Source organism: Olea europaea, unplaced genomic scaffold (assembly GCF_002742605.1).
Source record: "Olea europaea var. sylvestris unplaced genomic scaffold, O_europaea_v1 scaffold1049, whole genome shotgun sequence".
NCBI classification, from domain to species: domain Eukaryota; kingdom Viridiplantae; phylum Streptophyta; class Magnoliopsida; order Lamiales; family Oleaceae; genus Olea; species Olea europaea.
This window is the reverse complement of record NW_019227832.1, coordinates 4812-15922: the sequence shown is the minus strand read 5'-3', so window position 1 is coordinate 15922 and position 11111 is coordinate 4812. Positions and strand designations below refer to the sequence as shown.

General features: G+C 33.5%; 2 protein-coding genes across 3 annotated transcripts; one reads left to right on the top strand and one right to left on the bottom strand.

Moving 5' to 3' along the window:
• The first annotated feature begins 1027 nt into the window (after positions 1–1027).
• Positions 1028–5560, top strand: LOC111372929 (kinetochore protein spc25). The gene is made up of 8 exons (XM_022995356.1): positions 1028–1355; positions 1589–1654; positions 2456–2602; positions 3648–3761; positions 3871–3960; positions 4042–4164; positions 4364–4584; positions 5290–5560. The coding sequence occupies exons 1-8, from the start codon at positions 1181–1183 to the stop codon at positions 5299–5301; spliced, it is 948 nt and encodes a 315-aa protein (XP_022851124.1). The 5' UTR covers positions 1028–1180; the 3' UTR covers positions 5302–5560.
• Positions 5561–5645: 85 nt separating this feature from the next.
• Positions 5646–10244, bottom strand: LOC111372928 (short-chain dehydrogenase TIC 32, chloroplastic-like). 2 transcript variants are annotated; one of them, XM_022995354.1, is made up of 8 exons: positions 10015–10244; positions 9356–9587; positions 9102–9181; positions 8633–8786; positions 8187–8265; positions 7706–7793; positions 7547–7593; positions 5646–6216 (listed from the first exon to the last, which is right to left on the bottom strand). In XM_022995354.1, the coding sequence occupies exons 1-8, from the start codon at positions 10217–10219 to the stop codon at positions 6034–6036; spliced, it is 1068 nt and encodes a 355-aa protein (XP_022851122.1). In that variant the 5' UTR covers positions 10220–10244; the 3' UTR covers positions 5646–6033. The 2 variants fall into 2 exon arrangements, with proteins under 2 accessions (XP_022851122.1, XP_022851123.1); XM_022995355.1 differs by having other exon boundaries at positions 7718–7793.
• Between the last annotated feature and the right edge of the window lie 867 nt (positions 10245–11111).

Genomic DNA, 11111 nt, shown 5'->3' with positions numbered 1-11111 from the left:
TCGAACATCAGCATCTTGAACTGGAAACTAGTCGTTATGCATCCGAATTTAGAACGATTAAAAAGTGACCATTGGACGAACCGGTCGCCTACTAGGCTCAACCAGACATCTGCTTGGGCAATTTTTTTCGAATTTTCCTTCTTAATTGTTTTGAAAAATGTAGATTTTTAAAAGATCTTTTCACTTTATTTTTCTTGGTAAATGATATTGTAAAGAGTTTGAATATCAAATTGAAATACTTACCTCTTAAAAACAATTTTTATGCTAGTGTTTTCATAAAGTAATTTTTCTCGTGCATAAAAATTCATTGTTTGAGCTTTTAACAATTCATTGCTAATGGTTAGAACATTTTACCTTTATACATGAATCTAAAAACATCTAATTTAATATCTTCGATGTTTAACTATTGAACTTCTTTGTCTTCGAGTAATTTGACGTGAATGCTCGGCTTCTATCTCGATTTTTATTGATCATTAAATGCAAATCTTTCGGTAGTGATCTTTTTGTCTCCAATTGATCAACTTTGCAACTATAACTATTAAGACTCAAATTCAATTGTTAGAAATAAAAACAATTTATTTGTTATAATCAAAATATGAAGTCAACCATAGGTCAACAATTCAAACAATAAAATATTATACTTATATACCAAAAATTTTTCTTTACTTTTTAGAATAAATCTGCTTCTATTTACATCTCCTCATAGCTTGACGGGCTCGCCAATTTGTTGCCATTTTTTATTGAGTGTGGGCCCTTCGAACTATGATGAGAGTGTCAATCGAGCTGTCAACTAACTGTTTGTACAGCTCGATTGTACTTTTTAAACACACATTCTACTAAAAATTACTATTTAAAACTCTTTTTTCTATAATAATGATTGTTAAACAAGCTCTTTATTTCTTTTATAATTCAAACGGTTTATAAACACTTATGGTCGAACTAATTTTTATCATAGAAAATACATCAGCATTTATATAACTATAATTAGACTGATAAGTTTTGAAACTTAGCCTTAGCCAAACTCGTATAACCAGAAAAGGTACAAGCATTTGAAACGAAGCAATATATAAAATGGCGGGCTAAATAAATTTTCCCTATCTATTTCTCTCTCATCATTCAATTCAAACCCTCCCTTCAGAGATCAACAAATTCGCAGGAAGAAGAGAAACTTATCACATAGATGCAGATGCAGAGCGGAGGAGAGAACAATGTACGGACTCGCTTGGCGGAAACCCGATTAATATGCGAGAGAGAAATCCCCATTCAGCAGCAGAGGATCGATTCCACCGTTATCTCCGAGCGGAATATTTTCGATTCTGTCAAGTCCAAGGCCCAACAAACCATTCATCTTCAAGGCGAATTTTTATCATGCTTTTTGAACTTATATTGTTGTTGCCATTGGGGTTTATTTACTTTTTTTTTAGGGTTTATATACTTTTTGCTTCATTGTTAAATAACCTTGTTTTCATTAGCTAGATGTAGTTGTCAGATCTATATTAGGAATGTTTTGGGTTCTGGGATTCTCTTATTTTGTTGATTAAGTAAAAGTTCTGATTTTCTCCTTAATTTTGTTACTGTACTCTTTCAGAAAGATTGGGGAAGCTTAAAACTGAGTTAAGAGAAGCTGAGGATGCTTTGGTAAAAGCTCTTTCCGGTACTCTCTCACTCTCTCTGCGCGCGCTCAAGCACAAATGCTAATAACCTTTTAGTTGCATATGTATATAACTATCAGATTGTTGATTTTTTGGCAACATAGCTGGAAACTTTCCTTCTAAAAGGTCTTTATGTTTTGATATACTACTAATGTTCTTTAGTCTGTTACACTAGTTTGACAGCTACCAGTCTTGGTATGGTTAATAAAATATTAATGGCTTTAAGAAACTATGTAGTTGAGGAACTTAAGACAGATTTTGCTCATGGGAGAAGAAAGATGTATTTCTTGGTTTCTTGAAAAATGGTATGGATGTTTCAGGTTGTACTTAAATTTTTTAATGTGGTTCCTGATTCCCTCATGATTGTTGGATTGTTTAACTTGAGGTTGTTTGATAAAGTTTATTTTCTATTAGCATTACATGCTGAGCATTCCTTTTAAAACTGGAGTGCTCAAGTCTTAAGAACCATCCATGAGTGAAGAAGAACCAAGCACCTTAATGATTGTATGTTGACTGGATAAAATGGCTCTATCCATGAAAAAAGAAAGCATTTACGAAATACCCTTCATGTTGATTGTCTATGGCCTTAATGACATGTTAAATTTATATTTACTCTGAGGTCTGGAGTCAACTTGTATTTTAGGAAAACATAGTTACTTTAATTTGGAGGGAAACTTAGTGGCTCTGATTTTTTGCGTTTGTAAGACAGTTATCTTACCGGTGAATTGGAAAAAAAAACAGAGAAAAAAGAACTCTCTATTTTTTTCTTCTAGGCTGTTTAATACTTCTTGACCGCCAACCAGTGAAGACTCGGAAAGAGGCAAAGCAGATGGCCATGAGGGACTCGATATCTGATACAAAAGCTAGAATTGAAGAACTTAAAGAAATTGTTGAAAATCAAAGGGCAAAGAAAGATGAATATGCCAATATAATATCTAAACAGTCTGAAGGTGAATTCTTTCCTCGTACGTTTGCCTGTGAGGCTGTGGCTGTTTATTTCCAATTGTTCATTTTGATCTGTACTCAAAATTTGGAACTTTAGCAGATAATTGAAGCAAGAAAGCATAAGGAAAAATGAAAGTGAGTGTAAATACATTACAGAGAGAACAATTTGAAAGTACTTCAATACATGCCAAAGTTTCTTAAATAGAAGCACTTATGTGCTAAATATCCAATTGTGAAACTTAGCCTATGTTTTGTTCATTTTTAAAAACACTCAAACTGCTTTTTATTCACATATTTCAAGGGACCCACATGTAATACTCACTTCTTCATAAATCGTTTCTATCTATTTTTTAATAAATTATAAATACTTCTCAAACATGCTTTTCTTCTTAGAGTAGTGTGAAATTGAGATGTTAGATAGGGTAAAGAGTATTTGGAGGAATGGAATTAACATGGTAATGTGCCTGTTTGTTTTCATTGGTTGTTAACGTTGAGATGATTGATAGGCTATTGGAGAAATGAGAAAATAGAGGAGACAAGAAAGAAATAAAGGGACTGAAGATTGGAGCTTGTTGGTTGGAATGAATGCGGGACAGAAGGATTTTATGTCATCTTGTTTAGTAATTGATAGGAAGTGAGTGATAACGTGAAGGTGGAGGTGTACATAATCATCCAGATACATTTTTTCATTCCCCAAATTAGGCTGAAAAGATGATCTAAAGCACTAAAAATACTAAAGCAGCCTCAATTAAAGTTTTTAGATTAAGAAAATAAGGTATAACAGTAAATTGCAGTTAATATCATTTTCTGTTTCTTTACCTTCGCTTTCCTCCTCTTCCCTTTCTACTTTCTGTTTTCCATTTCTTGTCTGGTAGATACCAATGACTGGATAGTGTTTTCATTTATCTAATTTCTTCCTTTCTTTGACTGCCTTTAGATTTATCTAATGATTTGTTTGTTATGTGTTAGTATTTATTGATGAAATATTTATACTCGCGGCCTCATCATCTAGTGCTGACCTTTTAATTCCTTTTCTGTCTTGGTGAAAAGCTTTGGCAGCATATGAAGAAAAGTGCAACCAGATCACTGAGCATGAAGAACAAATAGAAGAGGCCATTTCATGGTACAATAGGGTCCTTGGTTTCCGTATCGAATGTGGTCACGGTAATTAATTCCTGGGACTTGTTGAAGACTTGTAAATACTACTTTCTACATAAAAAGAAAAAAGAAAATAATAACTGTTCCTTATATTCTGACTCTTTTGCTCCCTTAGGTGTAAAGTTCATATTTTCAAACATTAATCCGGACAACGCAAATGAGCAGTACTCCTTTGTCATTCGTCATGAGAATGAGATTTACACATGTAAGGAATGTGCACTTCAGTCATTTGCTGATCTCCAACAAACGAAAATCTTAATATTTTTTCTCTATGTATGACCTCCAGTGCTTGATTGCAATCCCCCTTTGAATGACACAAGAGAGCTGATTGGTGAGCTGAATAAAAGCAATGGACTGTTCAAATTTGTCAGAACCATGAGAGAGAAATTCCAAGAATTTGCAGCACCTGGTATGGCGTTGTATCTCGCTCTCTTCTTTTTAATATTCTTGAGATTGGTAAAAACTTGTGGAGAAAGAAAAAGGTCCATATTCCTATTGCTTGTTTCTCGCGTTCTGTTGCACAATTATGTAAAAGAAAAAGATGTTTTGACTGATTTTTATATACGGTGATCACAAGGTTTCTAAGTATAGGTATAATGAATATACAGGAACCTCTAATCAGATTCCATCTCTTGATCAAGATTCTTCAATGATCTCACCATCAGCCCCAGTTGCTTCAGTTTCAACCGATCATAGAAGTGAATCTGTGGTCAAGGAAAAGGAGATTCAGCCCAGTGAATCTAACCACATCTCCAGAAAGGTTGGCAAAGGACAAACAATTCTATCTCCTGGATCTGCTTCGTCCGTTCGTCGCTCCTCACGTTTAAAGGTGACATCTGGATATGCTCAACTAGTACATTCTTAAGAACTAAAATATCTATCTGAGACATAGCCCCCGTTTGCTACCGCTAAAAAAATCTGAGTCAAAGTCAACAATTAATTTAACTACACATTTCGTAGGACCACGACTTTTTATTCACATGTTCCATCAACTTTTATCAAAATATATTCAAATTCTGATTTTAATCTCTACCAAGAAGGGGCATAGTTGGTATCTGAAAATTTAGGACATAGTTGCAGCCCGTAAGATATACGAATACGTTTTTTTTTTTTTTTTTTTTAGCTTTTTTTTTTTTTTTTAAGGAAAAAAAAAAAATTTTTTTTTTTTTTTTTTTTTTTTTTTTTGTAAGCTATTTCTTGTTTTCTTAAGGAAAAGAAAAGAATGCTTCTCTTTTCTATCTTTTTCTGTTATGAACAAGAGTCTCTTTAGGTCCAAGTACATCTCATTTTTAAGATGTGATAAAATTTTATGTTGGTTGTCAACCTGCTGCAACCGTGCTCCTTTATCCTACTCATCTTATGTCTGCAGTAAATCTCTATGAGCCACACATATTTGATTAGCAAAACAGAGAGGATAGGTTAACCATGCACAAAGCCTGTTTGGTAGACAACACAAAGACCTTTAAAGGCGTAGATTTGTATGTCCCTTTTTCCACACTGAATTAGTATATAAACTGAAGATTGAAAATTGCAGGTTAAAAAATGAAGATTATCTTAAATCTGAAGAACTACTCATCACGTGCTGTGCCTGCTTGCTTCACCATTTAAGCATCAATGGAGTGAAGCAAAGATCTTATTTTGCTTATGTAATGTTAACCTTGGTGGTTAAGCAGCACTCTAAACTGAGTGAAGTTGCCTCATTAGTTACTATAGCTGATGTATAACAAATTTTCTTTTGGTAAATGATTTTCCTGTACTATGCTACGTTAATTTTATAAAATGGTTTGATTTTATTCTTAGCAAAACTTGGTATTGTTGTTCGTCAGCATGTATAACTGATGCCCAATTCAAGCATCGCAGTGCATATTCTATAAATCGAATTGATATAAAGTTGCAACTTATATTGCATATTTGGTGGTATTACGCATTTTGATGTTTTACAAAGTGGATACCTTCTGCCAGTGGACACTGGACAAAAGAGTAATGGCTGCTAATGCATCAAATTCTTATGGTGCCTTCTGATTTTTTCAGCCATTTAGGTTTCTGCATCTTGAAAGAAGCAGAAATGTCTTCATTAAAATTTGCTATTGTTGGAAAAATATGTGAAATTGGCATTATTCTGTACGGATAGTGTCTTACTGTCATGAAAGTTTGGATTGACTAAAGCTAAGAGTATACTTTTTATGTGATTGTCGTCTGCCTTCGATATACATTTATTTGGCTACTTGTTACATGTCGAAAACTACTGAGGTTTATTGGTGAAGAAGACTTTCAAATTTTAGCTTGCTGGCTGTAGCAATCGCCTGTGTATTAAAGCTTTTGTCCGCTTCCATAGCTTGTATGCTTCAATTTCATTGTTTGCTAGTGCTGAGCAGCGCCTCTCATTACAGTCTGCAAAGTACTTTCCACTCACCCCGGCCATCTGTGGGCTTAATGCAGTGTAACATGTGGTTGCTGCACCCTGCAAATTGCATGTCAGATATCAGGAAGAATTTAGAAGAGACAAGGTAAATGTAATTTTACCCCCTTGTAGTTTTTAGATGTTGCACGTCTTAGCCCTATTGTGTCCTAAAGGCTAAGATGCCCACATTATGAATATTAATAGAAAAATTTCAAAATTCTTAATGCGAGAATAGGGATTGCAGATCTTGATTGTGGAGGGTGATTTGGGAGTCTGCATTATTTATGAAAGGTGACAAGAGGGAAGATTTATATCCTCTTTACAACAGTGTAATAATAGGCTTAATTTTGCCAACATAATTACACAATAAGAATGTGTACTGTTATGCTTAGTTGGCGTATAATTGTAAGGTTAAATGTACAATTTTGAAGTGAAAGGGATTAAAAGCATCTCTAATGCATTACGTGGACTTCTGTCAAGGTAACATGCAAGTTGAAATACTAATGTCTAATGCATACACTCGAGTCTAAATTTGATCTTTAATGGGTTCTTAAAATAAAAACAAAATCACATCAAAAAGTATACATAGGAAACATAAATTTGCATAAAAAATATAAGCTTTGTAAATCAGCAAGTCTAATAGGTTTTGAATCTAAACTGAGCTCTAGACAATTTTGTATTTTTTTTGCCACATTCGCTTGACAAAGCAAATCCCTTAGCAAGGATTTTTTTTTTTTTTGTTGGCGTATAATTGTAAGGTTAAATGTACAATTTTGAAGTGAAAGGGATTAAAAGCATCTCTAATGCATTACGTGGACTTCTGTCAAGGTAACATGCAAGTTGAAATACTAATGTCTAATGCATACACTCGAGTCTAAATTTGATCTTTAATGGGTTCTTAAAATAAAAACAAAATCACATCAAAAAGTATACATAGGAAACATAAATTTGCATAAAAAATATAAGCTTTGTAAATCAGCAAGTCTAATAGGTTTTGAATCTAAACTGAGCTCTAGACAATTTTGTATTTTTTTTGCCACATTCGCTTGACAAAGCAAATCCCTTAGTAAGAATTTTTTTTTAAAATATAGTCTATTTTGTTTTATGTGGCTAATTTTTTAGTAATCTATGGAAGCATTAGATGTGCTCTAATAGGTCACTTAAAAGAGGGTTTGAGCATGTTTGCATGAGCTTAAAACTTATTTTCAAATAAGTTGAGCTTTTCTAGAAAAATAAGTTTTCTACTAACAACATAAAAATTTTAAGCAATCATGTTTGACAAATAAACAATTGATAAGTAAGTTTAACTTACTTTTAAGCACAGCTAAACATGTGTAACTGAATCTTTACCGACTTAAGAGTACAGACAGACAAGTATGCAGCGACAAACCTGTGATATTGATTTCAGCAATCTGGATGCCATAAAAAACAAAGAATCTGAAATTTGCAAATAAAGCAGTGGATTTAGTTAAATTTGCCTGCTGGATTGCAAAACATGCTGAAAAGTAAAACAGATGGATCAAAAGTAGCTTCTAAAGGTAATGCATGCCTGTGATAAAACCTTTGTATTCTCTGATAATTCCAGTCTTCACAATTCCTGGGTGGACTGCATTGATTGTTACATTTGCTTTTCTTCCCTGTTAGATTCCCATAAACATTATGATGAGTCCCATAAAAAAAAAAAAATAATAATAATAATAAATAAATAAATTTGTTTTTGCATCATAGATTCAGACAAATTTGTGACTTTGAAAGGGTTGTTTCGTTAATACTTTTTGTCTGCTTATATAGAGAGAATTATTTAAGGGTCTGATTAGAGAGTTTAAAAAAAAAATTATGATTATGATGAGACCAAAAAAATAAAAATAAATAAATAAATATTTTTGCTTCATAGATTCAGACAAATTTGTGACTTTGAAAGGGTTGTTTTGTTAATACTTTTTGCCTGCTTATATATAGAGAGAATTATTTTAGGGTCTGATTAGAGAGTAAAAAAAGAAAAAAAAGTTCAATTTTTTATGTGTTTTTACCTTGAGCAGTCTTGACAGTTCCTTAGCATGCAATATGTTGGCTAGTTTTGATTGGGCATAGGCACGAGTGCCGTTATAACTGCAGGAATAAACATGAACCGATAAAAATAATGCTATTTTAGCACAAGTAGTGTTTTAACACCAGCTTACGTGATAGTGTGACTGCTGTCACAATGTAATGAAGTTGACGCTGGTCTCATCATTGATACTAAGCATTAGTTGTGTTAAACAGTATTATTCAACAGATAAACCATATAGTTAAAACAAGGTGGAATCTTAAACTTGCTTACGAAGAATGCTCATTTATTTCTCGTGTCGCTACTGCTTTCTTGTTATATTTAATAATCTAAAATTAAAACTGCGTATACCTTTTTCTATAGCTAGGTTGTAATTTACTTATTTTTTAGATTCTGAAAGTAATATTAAGAGAATTTGAATTCATTCACCTTTTGGGGCTGAGCATTTTACGGAAGCAAAAATTGTCTCTTTTCACCCAGCTGTGAATCACTGAGGAAACATTCACTATTCTTCCTTGGATGCCAGTTTCTGCTGCTGTCTCCACCATTTTTTCCAATAACATTTCTGTTAACAGAAAATGTCCTGCCCAAACAAAAACACGACAGGTTTATTTTTAAGTTTGTTACTTTATCAAACACAATTCTTAAAATGTTACTTTTTTCATTAACAAAATCTACTTCTTTATGGATTAATCTCAAACTTTTTTAGACTGTAAGTTTTAAGAACTTCTACATTAATGCTTTCTGGGACTAATTCTATTTACAATAGCTATACTTTTGATGCAATTTTCAATTGGGTCCCTATATGTTCTATACTTAAATTTGTGTCAATTGAATCATTGTCTAGTGCTGGACACTGAAAAAGAGATGCTACAAAAAACAATGAGAAGAAGAATACCCAAGTAATTTGTGGCAAAAGTGATCTCAATTTTGTCTTCGGAGAACTCCAATTTTTGTGAATATTTGCCAGCATTGTTTCTGCAAAGGTAAAATTTGATAACTGCCATCAGTTGCATGTATTTACACATGTTTGGTCCAATCGACTAGTTAAACTACACTGGACGAATATCGTCTATTATTATATGCAGTGTTGTCCAATATTATGTCTAAAGACTTGCGTCCACTTTTATATTAGATGACTACAAAACTTACATGAGAATATGAAGGGGCAATCCTAAGGATAAGAACTCAGAACAAAATCTCTGAATTGAAGCAAATGAGCTCAAATCTATCTCTAACAAGATTACATCTGCTGCTGGATTTTCCTTGAGTAAACCTTCTTTCACTCTTGCTGCCTTCCTCAAGTCCCTCGCCGGAATAATTATTCTCACGCCCCTCTTCGCCAGCACTCTTGCGGTTTCAGCCCCAATGCCAGACGTCGCGCCTTAATTATCATACAAAATAATCCAAATCAGAAGCGCTGTACAATCTTTAAATTAAAAAAATAATTTAATCAGATTTATATATCAAGAAATCAATCTGACATTCAAAAACATTACAGAAATAATTTCAGGGTTCTTTTATGATCAATCTTAGCCTACTTTTCTCTTTGCAAAAATACAAAAGTTCAACTAAAATTATGATGAGTGATGACACCCCACTCTCAAAACGAATGATGCCTCATAAGCACTCTTTTACAAAATTCGTGGGGTGCTCGAGATTGTGAAAAACAATAACAAAAGACAAACTAAGTCTTATTATCGGTAAATTTACTCGGCTATAGATGAATCTTTTTGCACCTCACCAAGTTTTCTGTATTGCTTGTTTTCTTGAAAGTTATTTCCAGCAAATGGAATGGAAAAGAGACTAACCAGTGACAATTGCAGTGAGATTAGAAGGAATGAAACCCATGCAATCTTGAGTAACTTGCTCAGCTGTTGATTTTGAACCATAGCCACTTGGGCCTGTGATTCCTGCTAAGTACTTCAGTGTTTCCTTCATGAAAGACACACTATTCAGAACCTTAGACCTCAAGATTTCAAAAATGTAGGGCAGCCACTTATATATAAGAGTCATCAACTTAGTATCTAAATTCCATGCACCAAACGTGGTGCATGTATCTTGGAGACTATATCTATGTCTATGTATATGTTTTTATGTACACGTTATCACTCAAGGTAAATGTTTTAAAGTGGGGGTGACAAATATGATAGGTGGTCCTATGGAGCTTTTGGGAAAGGGTAGCCTAGTGTGTAAGCATTGCAATGAATCATGACGAACATAGCTTGGACGACCTATCTAAGGCCCTGTTTGACAGTCTTTTTTTGTGTAGAATGAGTTTCTGAATGGTCAATTTTCGGAGAATGTGTGATTAAAAAGTTAAAAAAAAGGTTATGGGTTTACGTGAACGATATTTTATTGTGAGATTGTGTGGTTGAAAATGAACAAAAGAAAAAAGAGTTATGAAAGAATGACTCATACGTGAATCGAATACTGTGACAAGAAAGTTGACTCGTGGGTCTCAATAGTGTGTAAGCAAAGCAATGAAACACGATCAACCCTTGGACCATTTCACTCTTCTACGGACTCATACATCTACTGAATACTTAGACAAGAAAGTAGACTCGTGGGTCTCGGTATAATGAGAACGTCGTTATCCATAACCAAAACTTTTGTAGAGAACAAGAAAGTTCGTGTGGTTAATTGAGTAGCAGATTTTTGGGCGTGTAATTGAGAAAATTCACTGTTATAAATGGTCAGTTTTCTACTAGTAATTATTAATGTCTCCCCATATTAGGTGCCTTTCTTCTTTTCGTGGGCCGAGGGGATCATTGTTATAGGGCACATTTTACTGTTTCAAATGATTTTTGTTCAACGAGTTTAATCCAGTGATGTAAGAGATGACCCCTAATGAAATTTGAGTATTTTATTATAAAAAAAATCAATTTCATTGTTGCCGGTATTGACA

Coding starts and splice junctions, on each gene's coding strand:
- LOC111372929 (XM_022995356.1), top strand. CDS start 1,181: ATGCAGATGCAGAGCGGAGGAGAGAACAATGTACGGACTCGCTTGGCG. Junction 1,356..1,588: donor ACAAACCATTCATCTTCAAG/GCGAATTTTTAT, acceptor GTACTCTTTCAG/AAAGATTGGGGAAGCTTAAA. Junction 3,961..4,041: donor TGAGAATGAGATTTACACAT/GTAAGGAATGTG, acceptor TATGACCTCCAG/TGCTTGATTGCAATCCCCCT.
- LOC111372928 (XM_022995354.1), bottom strand. CDS start 10,219: ATGACTCTTATATATAAGTGGCTGCCCTACATTTTTGAAATCTTGAGG. Junction 9,182..9,355: donor TTGCCCCTTCATATTCTCAT/GTAAGTTTTGTA, acceptor TTACCTTTGCAG/AAACAATGCTGGCAAATATT. Junction 7,794..8,186: donor AACTGTCAAGACTGCTCAAG/GTAAAAACACAT, acceptor GGAATCTAACAG/GGAAGAAAAGCAAATGTAAC.